Raw genomic sequence first — 26,678 nt, 5'->3', positions numbered from 1 at the left:
ATATTATGTTTTGTATGGTAGGCTAATGTAATGTGGATGTGTGTGTGAAGACAATTTTGAAGACACGTCATAAATGTGGTAATATTCAGTACAGCTGATGGTATATAGTGGAATTGGTAATTAGCGACGCCTTTATTAGCTTCACCTGTATGTTTGTATGTAAGCGATACATTCAGACTCGATTTTCAGATTGACCCACTTCGAATGGACACATGTACTAGATTTGTAAAGATATCAAGAATCGGTGACAATTTTTGTGACTATTAATTTTTGTATGGTAGTTAATGTTGTGGATACAATTAGTTGACGTGGGTGTGTGTTTTTAACGTTCATTAGTCAGCTGATGTCTTTTATGGAAATGTTAGGTCGTTTACAATAATAATTTTTTGTAGTAACGGTAGTAACGGTGCTAGAGAAAATAATAAATTGTGGATGCATGTGCATTGTGCATTCTTAATCACCCTTCAATTATATTATTTCTATGTTGTTATAATAAATATTGCTCTTACAAGTTTAATAGATAAATGACGTAACCTTTAAGGGTTTATGGCATTGCTCTCGATCTTCCTTTACTTCAATAATAACTGAAATTATCTGAATTAAATAAAAGAAGATTACTTATTTACGATTGCCCTGGTTGAGATTTACTAGATACAGATGTATTACGCGTCGATTTAAATTTGTTTCAAAAATCTTAACTGTTGTTTTCTGAACAACAACAACACAAGTAGGTACAACTAGTAACTACCCACGGATATACTTAAACCATTAAAAATACATACTAACGGATGTTCTACGACAGGTTTCTTATCTCGTACCTAGATACTAACGCGCCTGGTTTTCCTTCATTAAAAAATCTATATCTACCTACAATAAAATCGTAGGAAAGTCAAAATGTACGTTCAATATTTTTTAAATGGGCCGTGATCTATAATCGATATTATCAAAACCAAAAGGCAAAATTTTAGTTTTTAGAATTTTTGTCTGTTTTTCTGTATGTATGTCCGGGCTTAACTCAAAAAGTACTGCATGGATTAACTTAAACTTTTGTACAAAGATAGCTTGAGACCTGAGAATGGACATGGGATAGGATTTATCCCGCATATCCCACGGGAGCGGGAACTATTCATTCGAACCGCGAGGGACTGGAACATGCTTCCTGAGTCTGTGTTCCCCGACGAGTACAATATGGATGTCTTCAAGAGGAGAGTGAACAGGTACATTCTAGGGCAGCGCGCTCCATCTTAGGCCACATCTCAGCTTACCATCAGGCGAGATCGTGGCCAAGCGCTCCCCTATTGTACTGTAAAAAAAAAAAAAACTATGCGGGGTTTTTCCTTGACTACGCCGCGCAAGCGAAGCCGCGGAAAGCTAGTAGGTAAATAATAAAACAAACGTTAACTAGAATAACAGTTTAACAAGTATCCGAGGCATTTGATGATCCGCCAAGAGTCTAATTTTAGTTTGTGTGTTTGGTCGTCAAGGTAGTCTGTTTGTTTGTGAGTACGTAGGTACCGCCTTGACGGTCTGATGATAGCTGCTTTGATTCTTTATTCAGTGTGTATATTATAATCACAACTACATGACCATTATAACCCCAATATGTCGAATTATTTTAGTGTAAACAGGCGTAGGACATTCTTTCGTTGTTCTTAGTGCGTTCGAAGAGATTCTAGGCAATGTTCTACTACTGAACAACACTGAATACGAGTTTTCGTTTACACTAAAAGATCACGAAAGCATGCTCTTGTTCTAGATCTATGTTCGTTTGATCTAAATGCACAGTTAGAAAACAAAGTTCTTCCCGTCTGTCTAACTCTAACCTAATCAAGGTACACAGCACGGGCTTAACTAAAAACCGGGTCTAAAACGTATTAAAACCACGGTCTAAGTAAAGTATAGTAGGTAAGTCACGCTTTCCGTCTGTTTGTCTGTGTGCTTAAATCTTTAAAACTACGCAACATAATTTGCTGGGGTTCGTTTTTAATAGATAGAGTGATTGAAGAGGAAGGTTTTGGTATATAATTTATTAGGTTTTAGACAAGCTGCTGGCGGTAAGCTAGTTTTTGATAAAATCACCTCGTCAAACACGATTTTTATAATGTCTTTACGATCTTGGCACAGTTTCTGCTAATATATTGTTATATAATGAATATATTATAACGTGTTTTTTGTATCTTAAAAGCTATAACATATTTTATTATGAATTAATTTGTATGTTCGTTATGCGAAACAACCTGTAGTCACGACTCGGTCTTTGTTTAAGTATAACTAAAGTGGTCTTCTTTTGTTTGAAGATGTATTGTGTTGAGATGTATATTGTAATTAATAGTTATAAAATACAAGCTGCGCCTCGCGGTTTCACCCGCTTTGCTCCTGTTGTTCTTAGGATGATGATGTATATCCTAAAACCTTCCTTGATAAATTGGCTATCTAACACCGAAATAATTTTTCAAATCGGACCAGTAGTTACTGAGATTAGCGCGTTCTAACAAACAAACTCTTCGGCTTTATATTAGTATAGATAATAAAGCATATATATGTGTATTTGTGTAGGATCATGTTATTTTTTATATCCAGTTTTGTTTAAAATCGTAATAAAAATGAAAAATACAAAAAATTGCGATACGGGATTCGAACCCGTGTCTTTCGCTTTGCCGAAGTGACTCACGAACTTGTTTTGGCGGTCGATTTATTATTTCACTTTCTAATTTATCAAACAATCCTTGATTAATTGTAAAATTTTAGATTATTGAAGTTATACTTCTTTTGGCGCGATGGAGAAAAATGATGAGAGTGAATTTTTACGATGCGCGCGCACACCGACACCTAAATTTAACAGCATGAAGTTAGTTCTAGGTGGTGTGTAACTACGTTCAAGTTGTATACATATATTCTAGTATTTTTTTCCATACGCCAAAGAAGTATAACTTCTAACGCGTGTACATAAGTACACACACTCTTTTTTTTTGTTATTCAGTATATAATATAGTTAAAAAAAATAGTTAGGTACCTAATTCATTGTAATTTGTAATCTCTTAGTAAATTATGCGGATTCTTTCATTATAAGAAAATTTAAATGCGGTATTGCAAATTACCTTGTAATTTTACGGCAAATGAAAATAATATTAGGTACTTATTGATTGAAAATGAAATGAACACTTGTACAAATATTAATTGTAATGCGAAAATGCAAAGCAATCGATGCTAATCAGAGGATTGTATTTTTTATATGTTACTAGCTTTCCACCCGCGGCATCGCCCGCGCAGTCAAAGAAAAACCCGCATAGTTCCCGTTCCCGTGGGATTTCCGGGATAAAACCTATCCTATGTCCTTTCTCGGGTATCAAAATATCTATATACCAATTTTCATGCAAATTGGTTCAGTAGTTAAGGCGTGATTGAGTAACAGACAGACAGACAGACAGAGTTACTTTCGCATTTATAATATTAGTATAGATTAAGATGACATTTCTTTATTAAGTAGATAGCTACATAATATATATAGAATAGAAGTTGTAATTCGTCATTATATCACTTATAACTCAAGAATGGCTGAACGAATTCTAATGTTTTATATCTATTGAATTTGCCTCTTAACATGATAACTTCTACAACTTGATAATATTTAATGAAATAATTTTTGAAAACTTATATCTTACCACAAAAGCCTTATCGAAGCCGGGTTGATTAACTAGTACATATCTACAATCTATAGAACAGTCTCATGGACAACCATCATTCACGGGTGTTTACACAGCAACAGACAAACCCATAGAACAATATCATCCAACAAAGATACAATACAACGTGAGGCACGCGGCTTTGTCCGCGAATACCTTTATACAATATATTAATTGTCAGGGTTGCCACCACTTACAATGGTATACTTCGTTATAGAAAGAATACTAAATTGTTACCAATAACTAGTTTTGTAGTATATTTTCACGGGTAATTTAGTTGTTGACCTATTTAACTTAACCGTTAATGGAACGCAACACTGAAAATTATAAATTAAGTATTTTCTTTTAATATGTAACGCTAAATCTTAATATATAACAAACTAGCTTCCGCCCACGACTTTGTACGTGCGTCCCCGTTTTTCCCCGTTCCCGCAATAATTTCGGGAAATCCTTTCTTAGCGGATGCCTACGTCCTAACATCTACCTGCATGCCAAATTTCAGCCCCATACGTCCAGTGGTTTGGGCTGTGCGTTAATAGATCACTATATCAGTCACCATTGAGTTTTATATAATACTAGCTTACCGCCCGCGGCTTCGCCCGCTTTCTCTAAAACGATTTGAGATTTAAACTATCCTATCTCTCAAGTTGGATCGAACTGCACATAGTGTGTGATTTTTATTATAATCGGTTAAGTGGTTTAGGAGTCCATTGAGGACAAACATTGTGACACGAGATTTATATATATTAAGAAGATAAGAAGAAGATATAGATGTACATCGAATAATAAATACTTAATAAAGAAATTTCTTACTATTTTTCCTTGAATTTCCCAATTATAATATATTTTTGCAATGTAACTTTATTTTTTAAATTTTGGTAAAGTAGTAGCCCTAGAATTAATACAGTAAACGTAGGGGTGCGGGGCGAGGGGCGCCGTCTGTCGAGCCTCTGTAGGCGGTTTTAAATGACCAAATAGTCTATGGAGGGATGGAAATATAAGTATTTTAATATGAGAGGCTGGCTGTCGCTTGAAAAGGGAAAATAATTTTATAATTATTTTGCATATTTTTTTGTAATTGCATGTGAAATTATGAAAAGATAAAGTAATCGAACAAAAGTGGAAATCGTACTAAAATATGTAATATACTAGTCGATCTCCTCGTTTTACAGATACCTACAAGTTAGTTACTATCTGTGTACCTACGTTGTTTATTCGATCGCGTAAAAACTAATGCATGGATGTAGATTAAGTTCGTACATAAATAGACTACGGTCTAGCACTAGAGTAAGACACTTGTTGATTTATTATTTGCAACTAAGTATGCTAGTAAACAAACAAAAAGTAAGATATATATGTGTGTTTATGTAAGAGTGAATAGTGGGTTGGGTTTTGCACTAACGTTTTTTTTAGATAAGTAGTAGGTTGTATTCTCGTACGTTTATCAGATTGTGGTGAGTGGTGACCCCACACCGCTCGGCTACACATACCGTGTTCCCGCAGCACAATGCGGGCTTGTGACTTGTCGAGTGTGTTCCAACTTCCAACGCGATACGTGCAGTGGAGCACGGGAGAGAGGCTTTAGAAGGTCGAATTTCGACCGCCGACTGATATGAGTACAATTTTAAGTGTCCAGTTTAGCATTCATAAAATCTATAGGTACTATAATATAAGAGTTTATTTGTATGGAAGGTTAAACGCGCTAATATTTACGGGTCGAATTTGAAAAATGATTTCAGCGTCAGATAGACTATTTTTCGAGGAAGGCAACAGGCAATCATCACGCTTAGACCAATAAGTGCGGACTGCGGAGCAATGCTCGTAAACTCGCGAGGCACGAATGCTTTATGTTATAAAAGGTGTCGTTGAGTAAAAATTTATAAGAATTCCAGTCAAACGTCACTGAAAGTAAAAACATTAAGTAGATATTTATCGCAACCGGAAGCGACGAAAGCGTTACACAACACGGCCTTTGCCGGAAACCTCTCTGAATATTAAATACTCGGTATGTAATTTAAACGTCGAATATCTTGGTCTTTATTCTATATGTACATGCGCACGCGCAAAGCTTTATGGTAGATGCTATAAAATTGTATGGTTTGTCATGCGTAATAATGATTTAATTTATTGTGAAGCATTTAGGGCCGATTTTAGAATCCTTGGTTAAAATCCATCCGTCCAATAAAGTATTACACGAACATTTTAAAATGTCACCTGTAAACTGTCATATACCTACGGACAATTAGAATAAATTTTTGAAATGGTAGTTTAATACGTTATTCGATGAATAAGTTTTAACCAAGGATTGAAAATTAGCCCTTAATGGATTGAACATAGACAGCTAACATACATGTTTTATAGTCCTTTCCACTTATGATGATTTCTGTGACACATCGATTTTTGACACGTGTAGAGATGTCTTTACTGAAATCATATCAATTGTTTCCGATAATCGATAATATTTTGTATGGAAATGAAATCGATTTGAATAAAGTACCAAAATTCGTTTTTTCGGCATTTCGCCAACAATTAACTAAGGAAACTTAGCAAACAACAGCAACAAAAAGTCAACAATAACAATTAGTAACAATAAAATAATACCACGTGAAGTATTAATATAAAAATGCAACTTGTATTGCACTCGTACAGACGATTGACTCGATTGACAAACGATCACAAGATGGGCGTCGATTATATGATTTTCCAACTCTATGATTTTTCAACGATCCATTTCATGTACACGAATTGCGTAGGTATTATATTTTTGTATTATTTTATTTTATTTTTCAATATATTAAACTAAACAATACTGTTTTTGATTTGTAAGCTTAAGATGTTTCATTTTTATATTTTTGGTAATAATGCCGCCATAAAATAAAAATATTATGCACTAAAATTATTTTGGCGTTTTAAACATAAAATACGTAATTCGGAACACGGTGAAGTGTCACAGGAATCATCATATCTGAAAAGGACTATTTAAGGTACCTTCAGTTATTTCTATGTCCACAGTTTCGTCAATTGAAAAGAACTGAAGTTTCAATTGATTAATTGAAACATAAGCAATCTCGATGCAATAACTGTTGAAAAGCAGAAACAATTATCTTGTAGACAGACATATAGACACCAAAAAGTATACAAACAATCACAACGGGTCGGACGCCAAGTAGTAACTGTCGCTTTCAAGCGCTGAATCACTTTGGAGACGTGTTGAATTTAAACATGGTATTGTTTAGTTTATATATTTTGAAGTGAAACTTCTTTACCGGGGTTGGAAAAAAATTTAGTGTAACATTTTTTCGTTACGCGCAACGCGTGACATTTTTCCGTTATGCGCCTAAAGCTAGTCCTATTCGCAAAATGTACCTTCCTGATGATGAAAGAATTTTTAAGTTAAGACGTAACACATAAATCTCCTTTACATAATATGAATCTAGTTTATAATTAACTGCGAAGTGATAATCACTGGAGACATCCAAATGACTTTGCGTTCACCCAACTTATCACTAGTAACCGACTGACTGATATTATATTACGGTCTACGTGTTATCTATATTCATAAATACGTTATTCTTCAAGGTCACACTCAAATATGTGTTTTTTGTTTTACGCTTATCGACTAAGCAACAAATTTAGTGCCTCTATCGTTATATGAGTGTGTATTCCATCGGTGCATTTACATCAAACGAGCGAAAGCTCATTCTAACCCCACTATGTCAAAATATTTTGGTGTAAACAGGCGTAGAGTATTCTTTCGTTGTTCTTAGTGCGTTTGAAAAGATTCTTTGCAATGTTGAAATGTTCTAATACTGAACAACACTGAATATGAGTTTTCGTTTACACTAAAAGATCACGAAAGAATGCTCTTGCTCTAGCTCTAAATAAAAAAAAAAGTATATCAAAGTGTGGTGTCCCCGCACCGCTCGGCTACCGTGTTCCCGCTGCATAATGCGGGCTTGTCGAGTGTGTTCCATGATCCATCGCGATACTTGCAGTGGAGCGCGGGAGAGAGGCTTTTTATTGAAGATTGAATTTCGGCCACGACGTTGTTTTAATGTTAAAATTTTGTATGACTGTTTAATAAAAACGATTTAACAAATGTCGTGTTTTATTAAAACAATGTATAGATATTATGTTAATAATTATTTGATGTTCTCACATATTTTTTCGCAAAAAAGGTGTTCCTTTGCACACTTTCGCTTTCCATGAAACTGCTGAACAAATAAACGTATTGTTTTACGACCTTGATAATAATTTTACATGTGACATGAAATGTGTGCTATGTTTGATTTGTAAAATATAATATTATGTAGGAAGTTTATTTTAATTTTAAATGCTTTCTGTTTCTTCGGAATTTTTGACAATCATGATTTTCAACAACTCATGATTTTAAATGAAAATTAATAAAAGTAATTACCTATATAGATTTTAAACATAACTTTTTAGCGTACAGTTTACATATATTTTTGTTCAACTACACAAAAAATGCGTGTCTAAATTCACTAATTAGTATTTATGTATTCGTTGGAAGCGTTGAAAATCGCAGGCTAACACGTGCCTAGAAAATATCTTAAAAATAAAAAATAAATAAGTGCAAAAAATGTTTTGATGCTCATTTTGATTTCGTAATATTAGATGTAATCATTTTTGAGAATTTTTTCTGCCATTGAGTAACGTATATGATATCTAAATTCTTATTATAGCTTCGCTTGACAGTTCGCTGTTCGACCGTCTCTTAACTCATTGTAGAGCCTCTCTCCCGTGCTCCACTGCACGTATCGCGATGGAACACACTCGACAAGCCCGCATTGTGCTGCGGGAACACGGTATGTGTAGCCGAGCGGTGTGGGGTCACCACACTCTCATATACTGACGTACATGACAATATGAACACAATATGTTATGAATAAATAGAATAATTAAAGACCCCACCTAGAGTTTAATAAATGTTCATAGGAAAAATGAGAATTGATGTCTCATTAGTATTAATTAAATGTGGCTTAAATAAAGGAAAGATCTGCTTTTATAGATATTATGTACTGACCTTTAAATAAATCTGCTTACTTATACCACAGAATATATTATAATAGTACTAAGTACAGAAGGTTCACACTCCCTAACAAAAGTCAACTTTAGGCATAAATAATTGCATACTCTTGAAAGCGATACTTGCTTGCAAAATTGAAACTTAATTTGTTTATTTACCTATGGTGATTTTGATAGAGTTTAAAAACTACTTGAATGACTACAGAGTTAAAATAAATGTTAAGGTGACGTTTCACAAGACGAAGGTAGGAATAGCATGTAATATCACTAATATCTCTATAGATATTAGTGATATTACATGCTATTCCTATGTTTATCCATTCATCGATAAACTTTATTCTATACAAATCCAAATAACATTTTAAAAATGTATTTGATTGGGAAAATATCAGTACCTAACTAACTAGGTAGGTACGCTATGAAATGAAAATCAGAGTCTCTACATAGGTGAAATCATCAAAGATCTATCAACATGAAGTATCATAAAATCTACATTACAATAAATGCATTGAACACACAATAAACGTATTTAACGAAAGATAATCGCGTATTACCGAAAAGAAACGATAAATAAAATTCACCAAAGATTGATGTGCGAGATAGCGCGCCGACATTTGCCCGCCGCGGCCTTGGCGGTGCGAGCGAGAGGGTAGTTTGTGAGCGAGACGGCGCGACGCTGTAGCGGCAACGTGGTGTCAACGTAGCGCACGTGGTTTTGTATTTTGAGGTTATGGGTTATGCAATGTGAAGTGTAGATTAATATAGATTATTGTTATACATAGATGTTACTTTTGTCACATAAGTTGTGTGTGTTTTTGGGGAAAATGAAGGTAGTGGAGCCTTAAATGTTGTTTATGTTACCTATACATCGTGATAGGTACCTACATTGTTTAATGTTATATAAACAAAGTCCTATGGCTCCGGTTGAACCGGGCTAGATTAAGTACTAAGTAACTAGGAGTTCTATTGTTGTTCTTTTTTGTCATTTGTGATACAATGTCAAATATTGGTAGTAGAGACTTCTACAAATAAAGCTCTACTTTTTTGGACATTATTATTTCAAGAGCTACCTATAATTATTTTGTCTCAATCTTAGATAATATGAATTTTATAAGAAAATTGTATGAATGTCAAGAAGGTATTATTTTTGCAAATAATGAATATATGATTATTATCAACCCACGCTCTCTGTAGGCTCGAGCTGAGTGAAGGGTCGTGTTCGTAAGATGTTTATAATAAAAGAGGAATAAAGATATAAAATTTTCCATTACTCGTAGACGTTTTATTGATTTTTATACGCGATTGACTCCTTTATACGCAATTTTGACCAAATTTTATTAAAACTTTGTACGTTTATCAAATATCTATGATAGTTTCATGTGTTTGTTTATTCTAAACTAGCTGTGCCCCGCGGTTTTACCCGCATTGCTCCGCTCTGGTTGGTCCTAACTTGATAATATAATATAGCCTTCCTCGAGAAATGGGCTATCTAACACCGAAAGAATTTTTCAAATCGTACCACCAGTTCCTGAGATTAGCGCGTTCAAACAAACAAACAAACTCTTCAGCTTTATAATATTGAGTAGGTATAGATACATTATTTAAAAATTAATGTATAAGTTCATAATATGTCTTAACTTTGCCAATATTTAATTTTATTATTAATTGGTATTGACTCACAGTTGAAAGTAGAACGGCTATCTGAACAACTTTTACATTTTGTTAATGCTGAATAAAGGTTGAAATATATTGTGTGTCAATTAATATAAAATCGTTCAGTGCAGAAAAATTCAATTTTATGAAGCATTAATTATTTATGATGCTTGATGAGCGGGTATTATGTATGTATGTATTAGCTTCAAAATTATTTTCTTTATGCATGTTTATTTAAATACAAGAAAAATGTTCGTTTATTCAGCACGATATTGTCAATTTTGTGTGAAGAGGCAACGGAAATTATTTTTTTCAATATTATTAACTAAAATTTTCGACTAAAAAATTAGTACCATTTAAAGATTAAGGCAGTGGTTCCCAAAGTTATATGGACTACGACTCATCTAATACATGTTCCCAAACTCGGGACCCACCTCTAGGAAATTTAACCGTTACCAATATACCTAAATAAACGACTTTTCAAATAACAAACAAAGTTTTAGTACATTTTTTTATTACTTAATTAAATAACTACATTAAAAAAATTATTTCAATGGGAAAAATGAAATTGTTTTCTATTTTTCGTCATTACACTTTTAACATCAACTTCAACTCGAGTCACTTTTAATTGCAGTGAGTTTGATATTATGTCCAATTTATTGCGATATTTAGTTTTAAATTTCACCATATTAGAAAATCCGGCCTCACATAGGTAAGAAGAGGTAGTAAATGGAAGAAGGACCTTCATAGCTTCATCAAACAGGCATGGATAGTTACCGGCAACCGACAGCCAGAATTTCGTTAACTGCTTACGATAGCGACAGCCAGAATTTCGTTAACTGCTTACGATTGAAACTCGTTCTCAGGCAGGGCCCACTCAATGTTCGCTCGCGACCCACCACTGGGTCCTGAATTAAGGAGTAATCTATTTATGGTAATTATTAGTTAAATTTGGTTTTGTACTATTTCGCCGCAAAATGCACCGAAAAACTGCTTATTTTAGTCAGATTCGCAAACGCGTCCTTAATATAATTTTGAACTTATACCTAAGTAGGTATATAATAAAATTAGTTAACTAGGTACTGTTATATTAGAGCAAATACTGTTATACTAGAGCCGATGTTAAAGATTTAACAGATTCTAGAGCTATAGCTCTACACACTGACATAAAAATAGGTACACACAATTATTTGTTTCGTCAGTGTTTAAAAAATAATTGAATAAATTCAATAATGGGACATTTTTTCAAATGATAAAGAAAAATAGTAATTTATGCAATAGCTCGTAATTATTTTAAGATTCTCTTAAGATTCGAGATCCTTGATCGTCATTCGTCATACAAAATCGGTCGAAACACCCGACACATAATTTATGCGTGTGACATATACAATATGTTAATATCTTGACATTTGGACAGTAGGAAGACATTAAAATGTACTAGTCGTGCGGCGCGACTGCGCGTGCGTAGATACAATTTAATATATTTAATGTAGATTATAGCCAATATGTTGCGCATAATCTATACTAATATTATAAAGCTGAAGAGAGCTGTTTGTCTGTTTTTTTTGTTTGAACGTGCTAATCTCAAGAACTACTGGTCCGATTTGAAATATATCACAAAAAGTTTGTATCGAAATCCGATCAGTAGGTTTTTAGTGCGTGAAGCTCGACAACAATATCTAGAGCTATACGACATATTCCGGTCTGTAGGATGAATGATAGAATGATGCAATCTTATTCATACGCGTTTAAAAGTTATAATTCAACTAGCTTTCCGCCCGCGGCTTCGCCCGCGTTTTCAAAGAAAAACCCGCATAGTTCCCGTTCCCGAGGGATTTCCGGGATAAAACCTATCCTATCTCTCAAGTTGGATCGAACTGCACATGGTGTGCGAATTTTATTATAATCGGTTAAGTGGTTTAGGAGTCCATTGAGGACAAACATTGTGACACGAGATTTATATATATTATAGTTAATCGTTATAAGTAATGCCGGCTGTAGTTAAAACCATAATAAAACGAATATGTTATTTTTTTTAAGTAAATACAGAAAACTAAAAAAGCAATTATTCGAAAAGCGATAAGGAATAAGTTCACATTTCAAGCCTATATATAGAGTAAAACAGATGTGACTATTGTGTAAAATATTACATTTGAATAAGATTAATTTTAATCTATTGAATTTTGCAATTTATCGATTTTTAATGTAAATAATTCTAGATGTCAGAAACGGTATGTGGTACGAAATTAAAAGGGGAAATATAATATAATGGTATACTTAACTGATTTTGATGTGACCGGTTTTTCATATTGAACACACATTAGTGACATACCTATAAATATTCTTAAAGAATATTAATACGGTATGATTTCTAAACTAGTGAAGTCCTGTGACCCCAAGTGGGGCCGTAAGGGGCAAACGCATTATGCGTATTACTGTTTATCTGATCAATTTTTCTTTAGGGACCGATCTTTCTTCACCGATCAGCCTTCTGTGTCCTGCCAGACAGTTTTTTTTATTCGTCTCCACCGGGAATTGAATCCTGAACCCTCACGCGTCAACCACTGTACCAAGGAGTTGGTCGGTCTGAACTAGTACCTAGTATGAAATTGTGATAAAATAGGTACTACTCGAGCGTTTTCATGTTGAACAAATTGACATATTTTATTATATCATGCTGCTGTTGTCACTTTTACATTTAGTTTTTTCAACGGAAATAAACTATTTTAATGAAGTATGCAATTAAATGTAACCTTGAATAAAAATGCAAGTTAGAAACTAATGAAGACGTGTATCGTAAAGTTGTAAACTAAATTTCATTTGCTGAAAGAAATATATTAAACTATCCTAACTTGAGACCTTTTTGTAAACTATAATTTTGTTAGTAATTCATAATATTATACAGATCGAAGAGAAACACTATCCACTGATCAAAAAAGAAGCCCTATTCTATTCTTAATTGAATTTTGTTTCTCAAAATTGTAATTAACAATTCTTCAGGCAATGTGCATCTAACAACGACAAAACACAACACAATGAAACTCCACCTGTGATATTTATCGATAATTAAAAACCAAAGTGTAGTAAATACCGTAGCACGAAGATGTGTCACTAAGTGTATAGTATATTACCTATATAGTGTAAGTGTGTAGTGTAAAGTCGTAGTGTGTAGTGTGATTATGACTGCCGGCGTGGCGACCAAACGAAAGTCGCGATCGAGGAGGAGTTGGGCGAGGATCGAGACGGATGGACAGGTGATTGTGTTTCCAATGTATCGGGTAAACGCTTTGAGAGGAAGAACGGTGCAGGATTTCACGTCAACGTGTAGATTTTTTTTAACTCTTAAATGGTTTAATTGTAATAAATTCACATCAGTTTAAATCAGTATATCTCCATGCTATATGAGCACTGAAACATGTGTTCGCACAGTGATTAAAATGTAAATAGGTGTTACCTAGGTAATATATTATAACTTATCATATTATATAGGTTATGTTTATGTGAAATACAGGATGATGGCGTATAACTAAATGTAAAGGACAAAAATGTACCGGCCATTATACGTCATGTGTACTTTTATCTAGGCTCAAAAAAACCATACACTTTGTTATACTTCTCTATTGACCCAGGTAGTCAATAGAGATCTGACGTTGCCTGGCTACTGTTTCCGAAATAGTATCCTTGATAGATCTTGACCTATTTGTCTTCCATCTAACCTTTAAAACCGTGTATTATTCTAACATACTGCTCCCTTGTCCACAGGCATCAGACTTCACCGACATAGGCGATTGGCCGACGCTAGGCGCGGCGGTCGCCGGTGCGAGATGTCACTCCACACCGCCGCCGCACGACGCCGATCCTGCACATCATAATGGGAATGCGGTAAGGCAGTTTATAGGCAAAGTTACTATAGAATGGTGGGGGTTTGGACTCACTAAAACTATAAGCATTTTTATGGATAACATACATAAGAGTGATGCAAGAAGTGTAGTAGTCTAAGGATTGCTTTATCTGGACTACCGCTTGACAGTCTTTCCTACAATTAATCTTATAAAACTCAAAGGTGACTGATATAGTGATCTATCAACGCACAGCCCAAACCACTGGACGTATCGGGCTGAAATTTGGCATGCAGGTAGATGTTAGGACGTAGGCATCCGCTAAGAAAGGATTTCCCGAAATTCTTGCGGGAACGGGCAAAAACGGGGATGCACGTACAAAGTCGTGGGCGGAAGCTAGTCAGTACATATGATTGAATGATGATATTGAATCAGCACCTTGCTATGTTATGTGGTTATGGTCATAAAAGCCCAACAATTGAAATTGATTTCTTTGAACGCGGCGATTATACTAGGTTTTAATTCCCCGGTAATGCTATTTCCCCACCGACACTGCTTTTTCCTTAAAGCTTTGCTCTAATTGCTAGAGATGTTAAAAACTTTTACTTGCATATTGTTTTCGGACAATGTACATTAAGGTATAATTCTGTAAAGTGGCCAGTGACTAGTAAGTTTTGTAAGTGTTTTGGCAAGTAAAATAGGTCGCGTAAATGAATTGCCTTAGTTAGAAGATGTGCTTTTTCGATAAAAGAATGCTTTTTGTCGGCGCACTAATGTAAACTTTAGGAAATTGGTAGAAGTGAAAATAGGATAGAGTAGCTTATTAACCACTAGCTGTGCCACACAGTTTTACCCGCATTGCTCCGCTCCTGTTGGTCTTAGCGTGATGATATTATATAGCCTATAGCCTAGCCTTCCTAGATACATGGGCTATCTAACACCGAAATAATTTTTCAAATCGGACCAGTAGTTCCTGAGCGCGTTCAAACAAACAAACTCTTCAGCTTTATTATTATTAAGTATAGATAATGTTTCTGTAAGTTATTGGCTATGTGAAATTGCATATGATATCAATAGTTTGAATATTTATGGTCGCCTGTTGTGCTCTTCTGACTTCTTCTTGTATTAATGTAACTGTATAGTTTGGTGCACAACAATGAATTTTGATTTGACTTGACAGGGTCAAATACCAGAAAATTTCTCCTGTAAATTCCATAAATCTAATTGAACGTTCACCACATTTCAGGACCAAGAACGCAAACCGCCTGAAGAAGCGCCTAAGCCAGAGAAGGTGGAACATCATAACCATCACCAGCCGACGCCGGGCGAGAGGCATCCGCCCAACGAGCGCAACAAGAGCTCCGGTACGTTGAATGAATGAATAGAACAAAAGAAAATACGTTTATTATGGACAGTAATTTGATTTTAAATTAATTATTTTATTAAAAAAAAATTCACAGGCTATTGACTACGGAAAAATATCTGTAATACACTTTATCAATTACTAGCTGACTCGACAGACGTTATCCTGTCTTCGCACAAACTTTCAAACGCGCGAAGTTTAAAAGCCGTTATGTTTTCTTAATTTTTTCATGCCTGGCAAAATTTTCGTAATAACTCAGGCCCCGGAACCACAGACACAATAGAAAATCTATTGTGTCTGGGACCGATCAGGCCGCTTGGAGCTCAATGGGTTAAGTTCTTCTTTCATTAAATTTTTCTCATGACTATAACGAACCCAACAAAAAAAAAAAAAATATTGAAATCTGTCCATTCGTTCACGTGTACCGTGTACGTGTGTAACGTGACCAGGGAAATAGGGATTCATTTTTATTATGCGGGTATTTAAGGAAAAGTAACAAGTTGTTTACAAAAAAGTATATTATTATCAAGGTGAAGGTTTCATGTTGTAAAAACTCCATTGCTCTATATAAAACGGTTGTTTCTCTAATTCCAGGAGGCGGTAAGGGCGGCAGCAAGTCCGGGAAGCACAAATGGGTGCCGCTCGATATAGATGTGAAAGCGGCGAGGCCCGGCAAGCACGCGCAGCACGGCTCCCGGGCAGATGGTAAGTGAACATACTGTATAACTTATTTGTTTTATTTTATTTGATACTTTATTGTATAGATATACCAAGCATAGACAACGAAATACAATAGTTTAAAAAAATATGTATACGTGTATCATGAGCGAACAAGCTGTATTTATTTATTTTATTTTATTTGATACTTTATTGTATAGATATACCAAGCATAGACAACGAAATACAATAGTTTAAAAAAATATGTATATGTGTTGTATAGAGGGGTTGGTGGTTGAACATCCTGTATAATTTGTATTTTTATCAAAAGAATTTCAGATTACAGTATCGTAGTACGACGATGAAATTAAAATATATATATATAATTATTATGAACAATTAACGTATACTAACGTTCTAAAATCTAAACAATCCACAATCCTAAAGACCATAATACTACAATTCCAGTTTGCATACTTGCATACAAAGTTCTGAAGTATCTGTTTCCCACACACAGATACAGTATCGCTGAACGGCGAGGAGCGCGGGCGCTTCGCCCCCGGCGGCGGGCGGGGGCGGGGCTCCGCCCGCGGTCGTGGAGCCCGACGGCCCGGAGCCCGACCCGCTAGTGTGCACGCGCATCCACACGCTGTGTACCACCACCCTGAGTTCCATCATGATATGCCGCAGGTATATAGAACGTAGATAGTATACACATACACACGTTTTTTTTTATAGTGGGGAAATCTGCCAAAGATACCCACGGCCCCCGGGGAAGGAGCTCAAACTCAAACTCAAACTCAAACATTCATTTATTCAATTAGACTACTATTTAGTAGCACTTTCGAATTGTCATTACATAGGTAAGTATTTTTAACATTTACCACCGATTCGGAAAGCAGTATCTATGGAGAAGAAGTATCTTTTAACATCATGTAAATATTACAATATATGAAACTTATATCTAACTACATAGCCGTGGGTTATGTCGGATTCATACCGACTAAAACCCCACTGTGTTCCGTCGAGCCGCTTTAATGATGGGGCCGTGGATATTGGTTGGAATTCTTCCGCGACCACACACACACCCTGTAGACAGCAGATGTAGACATGTGTACACATGTAGATATATGTGTGTGTACACATGTATCCAACCTATATAATGCGAATAGAACATACACACAGCTACATACGGACTTTCACACACTACTTTATATGCAAGCAATCGCACAACTTCACTCTTAGTATTTAGAATGAAGTTATAGAACATTCACACGCATGCTGTTAATATAAATCACTACGACATGCTGCAGATATACAGGCAGATATACAGATACAGAGAAAAGTATAGAGGTGATAAAATGTAAATATACACAAGACTATACCGATATAATTGTACACATTACCACAATGTCGCGCTTGTATATACTTTACAAAATACATTCGCGTATAGGTAGTAAATTGTACATATTTAAATTCGAGAATATTAAAAATACAGGTTCTATTTGCATTCATAGTACATAATAATATAATACATTTAGGACACAGGCTGTCATGTCAGGTGACAATACACTCCTATCTTTTTTTGGCCGAGCTGAAGTTAGGTGCGAGTCCAAGTGTAGAGCGTAAAATATTCAGTATCTCACAGTAATATGAACTACCATCATGAGAAAGTTAACAGTAATGCCAACTTCAGCCAGACCAATTTATTTTATTATTTGCTGTCAGCCCAATCAATTTATTTTATTTAAGTTTTAATTATTGCCTTAAAAATGTTCCGTTGCAAATTTTAATAACAATTCTAATTATGTTATGTTAATATTTTATTTGCACATTTTGTTTTATTTCTATGTTTGGGGCATGACATACAGGCTGAGTGTGTCGTGTCCTTGGTATGATTACTTTTTATATTTAAAAAAAAAAAAAATACTTTTTTACCTTATTCTTTATGTTTTAGTCTATTGACTGTTATGACTTTCGGTTTTTCCTGAACGATTTTATCAACCTTTTTTTTTCTGTATCATGCATAAGAAATCTATGATTTCTTATTTATATAATTTTCATCTATATGGGATTACATATAAATAGAATTAGTTAAATAAATACTTTCCTACTGACAAACATACAAAATTCATTCTATTTCACTATAATATTTCACCCCAAAAGTTATAAAGTCAATCAGTATATTTTTAATAAATACCCGAGTTGGGTAAACAAAGAGTAAACATACCAAAACGCGTTCCCTTTCCCCGACCCTGGGTTTTTCCAAATTTCCAAAGATCTCGAAATTTCATTATGGTGTCTGGGTTTTTTGCATTATAAAATGGGATATTATTAACTAATATTGAATGTCTATATTCATTAAAATTATTTTGGGATTAACTTCCATTTGATAAAATGTATGGAAATGTTTAAGGTGTTCTAGAACATTCTCAAAGGATCTAGAAAATTCTATAATTCATTTGGAATATTTCATTTTTTAAATTCATATTGTATGCTTAATATTATATTATGCTTTATTGATTATGTATCATAATATTTATAAAACACAATGGGAAATTTTTTTTATTGGTATCATTAAGGGAAACATAATTTGGTTAAACATGGTCTTTTAATACTAACAGAAAATCATTCGCTTTAACAGCCAATATTATATTACATATTATGGATAAGAAATGATAATGAATGAACTGTAACATACTTATATTAGCTTCACCTGTATGTTTGTATGTAACCAACTCCTTTAGACTCGATTTTGATTCTAAACAGAGAGATTTAATTCAAACTTTGTACACTTATCAAGGATCGGTGACAATACTTTCTTTATTTAATATGTCGATAATTCAAAATGATTTGGAGAAGTTAATTGGGTAGCTTTAAGTTCATTCATTATTATAAAATGGTATTTATTAATGTAAATAAGTATTTATTTATGTATGAAATAATCAATTCATAAAACATTTCATTTGAGTGGCTTTTAATGGTTTGGTGATGTGATATCTCGGATTTAGTTACATTTTGATGTTTAATAAATTGTTCAATCTTTAAAAATTTGTGTGGAAATGTTATTGAGTCTATAGAGTTGAATAGACACAAGTCAATAACAAAAATAAAGGAAGCAGTCACATACAACTGTGAACTTTTAACTCAGAATTTCAAAATTTAAAACTTGCATGTCTGTACGCGAAGTCATAATAGTTTCTCCTACCGTCAACAAGTCTCAAACAGTTATCACTTTAAAAAAAGAATGGAGAAGATATCATACCGAATTTTTTCTACCGAAAACACTTTAACAAAAAATGATATCACATCAACCACATGGTAGCGGAAAAAATCCTAAAAAAACCCCCAACCCCCTCCCCACCAGCTGCGCGTAGCTCAGCCGCCGCTCCCCCAGGGCCTGGTACTCCACTACGGCATCGGAGCCCTAGCGCCTCCGCCCCAACTGGCACCTCCTTTGGCACAAGCGTACTACTTCGGTGCGGCGGCCGCAGGCGGAGCGCCCTACGGGATAGGGCTCGATCAAGTGACGCTCAAGGATCTGATTAAGAAGCAGATGTGAGTTGTTTGTTTATGTGTTTGCAAAAAAGTTTTTAAAGACGCATTTTTTTGCTACTGCCTGCTGCCCCGGCAAGGCGGAAAATGCGGGTTCGAATCTCGCCTCGTGATGGAATTTTTTTGTTTCTTTACGATATTTTTGTAAATATTGATATATCAATCGAATTGTTTACATTAGATACATATATGTATCTAATGTAAACAATTCGATGCCATCTAAAATTAAATGTAACATATTCAGAATAGAGAATAATAATTTTAACAAGCTATTTGATAAAATTGAACATTTATTAAATCTATCTTTTAAGCAATAAAGCCGCCAATTGCTTAGTATAATATCCTGATTTTGTCAAACTTTGTGTGTGCAATAAAGTGTATTTAAATAAAATAAATAAATATAATATTTATCCACCCCATAGCGAATACTACTTCAGCCCGGACAACCTGGCGCGCGATTTCTTCCTTCGCCGCAAGATGTCCGCCGACGGCACCATACCGGTGACGCTCATAGCGTCGTTCCACCGTGTTCGAGCGCTAACAGCTGATGTGCAGCTCGTGTTGGATGCTATACGGGACTCGGATAAGCTGCAGCTGTTGCAAGGGTTCAAGGTAAGCGCTGTAGCTGCTGTAGGAGTGACTGTATAGCGTGTTCCAGCTAACAGCTGATGTGCAGCTCGTGTTGGATGCTATACGGGACTCGGATAAGCTGCAGCTGTTGCAAGGGTTCAAGGTAAGCGCTGTAGCTGCTGTAGGAGTGACTGTATAGCGTGTTCCAGCTAACAGCTGATGTGCAGCTCGTGTTGGATGCTATACGGGACTCGGATAAGCTGCAGCTGTTGCAAGGGTTCAAGGTAAGCGCTGTAGCTGCTGTAGGAGTGACTGTATAGCGTGTTCCAGCTAACAGCTGATGTGCAGCTCGTGTTGGATGCTATACGGGACTCGGATAAGCTGCAGCTGTTGCAAGGGTTCAAGGTAAGCGCTGTAGCTGCTGTAGGAGTGACTGTATAGCGTGTTCCAGCTAACAGCTGATGTGCAGCTCGTGTTGGATGCTATACGGGACTCGGATAAGCTGCAGCTGTTGCAAGGGTTCAAGGTAAGCGCTGTAGCTGCTGTAGGAGTGACTGTATAGCGTGTTCCAGCTAACAGCTGATGTGCAGCTCGTGTTGGATGCTATACGGGACTCGGATAAGCTGCAGCTGCTGCAAGGGTTCAAGGTAAGATGCAGGATAGATAAGATTGACGATAAAAAAAGAGTGTGTGTACTTATGTACACGCGTTAGAAGTTATACTTCTTTGGCGTATGGAAAAAAAAAATACTAGAATATACAACTTGAACATGGTTACCAGTTTTCATACCACCTAGAACTAACTTCATGCTGTTAAATTCAGGTGTCGGTGTGCGCGCGCATCGTAAAGATTCACTCTCATCATTTTTCTCCATCGCGCTAAAAGAATTAGTATAACTTCAAAAAAAGTGAAACTTCTTTTGCAAGTACAAAGATACCAAAATCGTCGCCTTACTCCATGACGCGGACCTTGGAATTTTATTCTTCTTAACGTGCCTAAAGAAGTTTCACTTCAATAATATGTTCACATAGTTATTTGGAATGGATGTTCCTAGTTATAGGTGTCTTTATGCACCAATATCTTATACGAAAATAGTGCCAAATTAATATTTATCAAATCAAATATCAATATCAAATTTTAAAGTATAGAACATAAACTAGTAGTTAGAATAATGAATATATAATACTAGCTGCTCCGCGCGGTTTCACCCCCGTGGCTCCACTCCTGTTGATCGTAGCGTAATGATATGCCTATAGCCTTCCTCGATAAATGAGCTATCTAACACCGAAATAATTTTTCAAATCGGACCCGTAGTTCCCTAGATTAGCGCGTTCAAACAAACAAACAAACTTTGTTTGTTTGTTTGCTTTATAATATTAGTATAAATTTAAAAACCTAATTGAAAATTACAACGTATACATATTTAATTTAACTTATTAATATAAAACAGGTGCGGACAGCGTTCGAGCCGACAAAATGGCCGATACTCGACATAACACCAAGCAGTGCCGACGACGAACGTTCAGAGAGACACGTACACGATGTAGAGAAAAGAGAAATAGTGCAGGAGGGAGAGAAAAGAGAAATGGTACAGGAGGGAGAGAAGAGAGAAATAGTGCAGGAGAAAGGAGGGGAAACAAGTGGGGATGTTGTGCAAGAGGCAGATGGGAAAGTTGTAACGCAAACTGAGGAGGAAAAGAGGATAGAGAAGGAAGAGGTTAGTACAACGGAATATTGTAAATAATTTATATAGATAAAGCCGCATTTTACTGTATAATGTAAAGTTTTTTTTTTTTATTAAATTAAAGCAATAAAGAATTTTCATTCATCCATTTAACTAGTACAATGAATAAAAATTTAAATCTAAATCACAGAATACATAATAGTAGCTAAACGCTACAGAACGGACACTCTCCGCCTCCCGCCAAAATTAAACACTTACCTCACCCCGCACGATCAGACATAAAATGGTCCATATTTTTCTACAGGGACGATACGCAACGAAGATTGACAACATTAATCAAATTGACTTAAAGTAATTTTATTATTTTGGATTTGTGATTATCGTTTTTCGTAGAAAATGGTTAGATATTGTGCTGTTTACGGATGTATTTCATCAGAAAAACGCGAATTTTTTTTACGCTAGTCAAAAATGTGCCAACCATAAAGCGTTAACACACACATTTGCAGTCTCTACAGTGTGACTGTCAAAACGATAATTTTGTATGGAGTGTCCGGGGTGTGTCTAAATTCTAAATTCTAAATGGTTTTAATAGCAATGTTGACTTATCGTCAATTCAAACTCAAAAATTTATTCATTCACAGGAATCAATATTTAAAATGTTCACATTTTAAACTAATAATAAATCTATTGCAGGAAGAGAAAACCGCACCGCCACCTACATACGAGGAAGCAACAAAATCGAACCCGGAACAAGCGAACCCAACAACTAGTGACGTCACACGCGTGAACACCGATGAACATAATGAACAGAAGAGTGAAAGTGTACAGAAGGATGAAATTGGTGAACAGAAGAGTGAAACTGGTGAACAAAAGGGTGAAGTGAGAGATGACAAGTCTGTAGAGTCTAACGATGACCCGCCGCTGCAGTCTGATGGATCGGATAAACCGGGCGAAAAACGGTGAGTTAGTTGGTTAGTTTGTGAGTCAGATATGTGAGCTAGTACTGGTGAGACTACTAATCTTAAGGACGGAGCGGTGAACGAATTGTGAGATGATGAAACATTCACAATTATTGTCAACAATATAAAATATATTATCTCTATCTTGTATGAATAAAACTACACTTGTAAAATACATTTTTAAATTGTTTATAATATATCAAGTGCTATAAAAAGTTGGTCGAAATTATGATTTTTTAAATTGGTGACAATAGTGCACTACTCACCGAGGTGTGCAATATATTGTCAACCAACTCAAAAGATAGGTCACTCACTGAAAATGTATTAGACACGTAATTTTTCACACTGCATTAGTCATTTGAACGGACACTTTAACAATTCCGCCGTAAATGTAACTAAAATCATTTATTATTATGTTTTCCAGTCGCAAAAAGCAAATGGTCGGCATATTCCCGCTAGCGACTATGGGCGGGCCGCTAGTAGCGCCCGTGTCTAGCTTGTTGAGATGCGTTCCACCGCCGCCGTTGCCGAGGTAATTATATTTATGGGTTATTTATTTATTTATCAGTATTTAAATTAGCAATTGTTTAGTACTTTTAGGTCGGTTAATAGTCATGAAATATGTATTTCTTTAAATTAGCAAAAGTAAATTATCAAAACATTGTTTAGTTTTTTTCTTTTCGGTAAATTGTCATGAAATATGTTCTTCTTTAATATATATATTTTCTTGTCGAATTTTTGCACACTTATTTTTTAACAAATTCAAACAGACCGCATCATTTGTTTTATTAATAATTTTCAAGATTATCTTGATTGATGTGATCTTGTAATTGTATTTTTTTTTTGCTTTATTTTATAACCTTTTCGCTGTTCAAAATTCTAACTGCTAACAGTTAAAGAACAAATTCGAAACTTGTAAATGCTAACAGTTATAAAACGACCATGACGTGAGATTGATATTTTTTTATTCTTTTATCTTTTAGAACATAAAAAAATTGCATTTTCTATTAGAAAAATAACTAGTTAGGTAATTTTAACTTTCAGTACATTGCATTCTTTGTTATAAAACTGAAATTTTACATGTTCGTCCACAGAATGTTCCGAAGCGGTCGCGGCACGGGTGCAAATTCTCCGCCCCGGGATAATCTTAACCCGGACGTGCCGGAATTCGTGCCGCAGGCTGTTAGACAGCGTGAGTTTTATTTGTAGTATTATTTGTATAAGTATCTTAATAAGCAGTATTATTGTCATTATCATAATAATTAACAGCGGAATAGAATTATCTTTTTTTTTATTGTATGATAGGGAAGCGCTTGACCACGATCTCGCCTGATGGTAAGTTGAGATATAGCCTAAGATGGAGCGCCTAAGCCTCAGATCTTTAGCTTATTAAAGCGTATCGCCTCATTGTTACAGCAATTAAAACGTGAGCGTACAACTAAGCGGTCCCGGGTTCGATTCCCGATACAGACGATGAAAAAAATATCTCGGTCAAGCAAGACACAGAAGGCTGATCACCTACTTGTCCATAAAGAAAGTCGAACAGTGAAATAGATGTATGCATAATGCATCTGCCCCTTACCCCACTAGGGGACACGGGACTTCACATACTATAGCGTGTTTTTTTTTAAATCTATATTAATTATTAATATTATACAGAACATTTCCCGTAATTTAGGCTTGAAATATCTAAACATAGATTTTTTGGGTTACGCATTACGGGTACAGTAAAATGTGTCTTTGTTTCTAGAAGGTCTGTCTCGATGGCAGATTTTCGACAATAATGATATACATTGTAATATATTAATAAAATATATGAAAATAAATTAAAATTAAATTTTTCTCATTTATCTACCAGAACTAAGGCAAAAGCCAGTAAATATGATGGAAGTCACAAACCCACCCATTTATATAGTATATTAATGTTAATCAAATTCTTTATTATGATTTATCAAACGACATCAAACAAAAAAAAAAAAAACTTTTCTATTTGTGTTTGTTACCTCAAAACTTGGTGAACCGATTTTGATAATTCCTCTTTTTTTTGGAAAGCTTTCTCTAGCCTCACGGTTGGTTGTTAAATTTTTGTACAGTTCTGACAATTTGTATGCATTTTAGCTTTTTTAAACAACCGTCTATAGTTTTGCACTATAAAAGTGAAATAAAATTATTTTGTTTATTACAGAGGACCCAAACGCTGAAAAATCGGGACCAACAGTCGGACAAACAGCCAACAGTCCCGCTTCTGAACGAAGCGATCCAGACGTGTGGACAGAGGTACGTACTTATGAATTAGAATAAAATAATTTATTTGATTTCTTTATTTATCTGTTATATACACCTGTTATTGTTACAAATCGATAAACTTCCATCTCTAGAAGACGTTAAAATTAATTTCCGACACATTTTATATGCAGAAGTTTACATTATCCATAATTTGCCCTCATGTTGACATTATCTGATATTTATTATTTAACCCCTTGTGAGTAATTATAATTTATAACAACAAATGTATGAATCAGTCGCGCGATGACTTGTTGTTTTCACGTTCACATATTTATTTACTGTACAAATTGCAATCTTATATTATACTAGTGGTCCGCCCCAGCTTCGCCCGTGGTACATATTTCGCAATAAAAGGTAGCCTATGTCCTTTCTCGGGTATCAAAATATCTCCATACCAAATTTCATGCAAATTGGTTCAGTAGTTTAGGCGTGATTGAGTAACAGACATACAGACAGAGTTACTTTCGCATTTATAATATTATAGTATGGATTCATTGCAACTTATCCGGCTCGAAGGACCATATGTTCTTGCAATAAAGGTCTGTTTTGAATGAGGCTTGAAATAAAAATGTTTTTCAGGTGAAACGCCGTCCCAAAGCCGGTTCACGTGAACGCGGGGCCCCTCGTTCGGAGCCGGAAGAAGCGAGGGAAGAATTGCACTTTCAGCTAGATGAGGAGTTGGACTTACCGCCGCCGAGACACAACACGTTCACGGACGCGTGGTGAGTGTGCGCACAGACAGACATACAGACAAGACAAACACTTAGGTTTATCTTAGTATATATGCACCACGCATTGGGTGTTAGTGCACGCGGTGGGTGTTTACACAAACATATACGTACGTAAAATGCACACATAATCTCACAAATACACTAATACGCACTAACACGCCATACACTTTTCTGCATACACACAAACACACGTATGACACTAATTATGGCAACACATGTTATAAACTGATATGTTTAAATAATTTTGATGATGTAGATATATTGAAAATACTACTTCTTTTATTCAGATTTACAAATATCATACGATTTATCTTTGGCCTTCGGAAATTCGACCATGTATCTTTATATCGTAGACGACTCAAGTGGCTCCCCATTCGCATGCGACGTAATCTCCACTACCTTCAGTTATTATACCGTATCCTTTTTGATCCCATCACTCCTTCCTACCTTAAGAATAACTTTTCATTTCTACACTGTGAAAACTACTCTCTCCGATCCGTTGACAGACTTATTTTGAGTACTCCATCTCGACACACAAACTTCTATGCTGATTCTTTTACTGCCTCTGCTGTTAGTCTATGGAACTCCTTACCACTAAAGATAAGACTTGCTCCCTCTTTATCTTCATTTAAAAACCTTGTTCGGAAACATT

At 35.2% G+C, this 26,678-nt stretch overlaps 1 protein-coding gene across 12 annotated transcripts in view; it reads left to right on the top strand.

Annotated features, from left to right (window-relative positions):
* Positions 1-26,678, top strand: part of LOC123704743 (la-related protein 1-like) — a 79,452-nt gene that overhangs the window by 39,629 nt on the left and 13,145 nt on the right. For 5 of the 12 annotated variants that reach the window (XM_045653213.1, XM_045653208.1, XM_045653211.1 and 2 more), the window contains exons 2-14: positions 13,383-13,636; positions 14,145-14,264; positions 15,468-15,585; positions 16,179-16,289; positions 16,759-16,931; positions 19,609-19,799; positions 20,219-20,408; positions 21,817-22,083; positions 22,744-23,009; positions 23,434-23,541; positions 24,104-24,201; positions 25,195-25,286; positions 25,875-26,017. In XM_045653213.1, coding sequence (XP_045509169.1) covers positions 13,562-13,636; positions 14,145-14,264; positions 15,468-15,585; positions 16,179-16,289; positions 16,759-16,931; positions 19,609-19,799; positions 20,219-20,408; positions 21,817-22,083; positions 22,744-23,009; positions 23,434-23,541; positions 24,104-24,201; positions 25,195-25,286; positions 25,875-26,017 — 1,952 coding nt within the window. In that variant the 5' untranslated portion in view covers positions 13,383-13,561. Of the gene's footprint in view, positions 1-13,084; positions 13,117-13,382; positions 13,637-14,144; positions 14,265-15,467; positions 15,586-16,178; positions 16,290-16,758; positions 16,932-19,608; positions 19,800-20,218; positions 20,409-20,950; positions 21,014-21,816; positions 22,084-22,743; positions 23,010-23,433; positions 23,542-24,103; positions 24,202-25,194; positions 25,287-25,874; positions 26,018-26,678 lie in introns of all 12 variants that reach the window. The other 7 variants (XM_045653205.1, XM_045653206.1, XM_045653203.1 and 4 more) reach the window with 5 other exon arrangements.

This window comes from Colias croceus, chromosome 30, assembly GCF_905220415.1.
Source record: "Colias croceus chromosome 30, ilColCroc2.1".
Lineage (NCBI taxonomy): Eukaryota > Metazoa > Arthropoda > Insecta > Lepidoptera > Pieridae > Colias > Colias croceus.
Note: the sequence above shows the minus strand (reverse complement) of the source record. Positions and strands in the feature narration are given on the sequence as shown.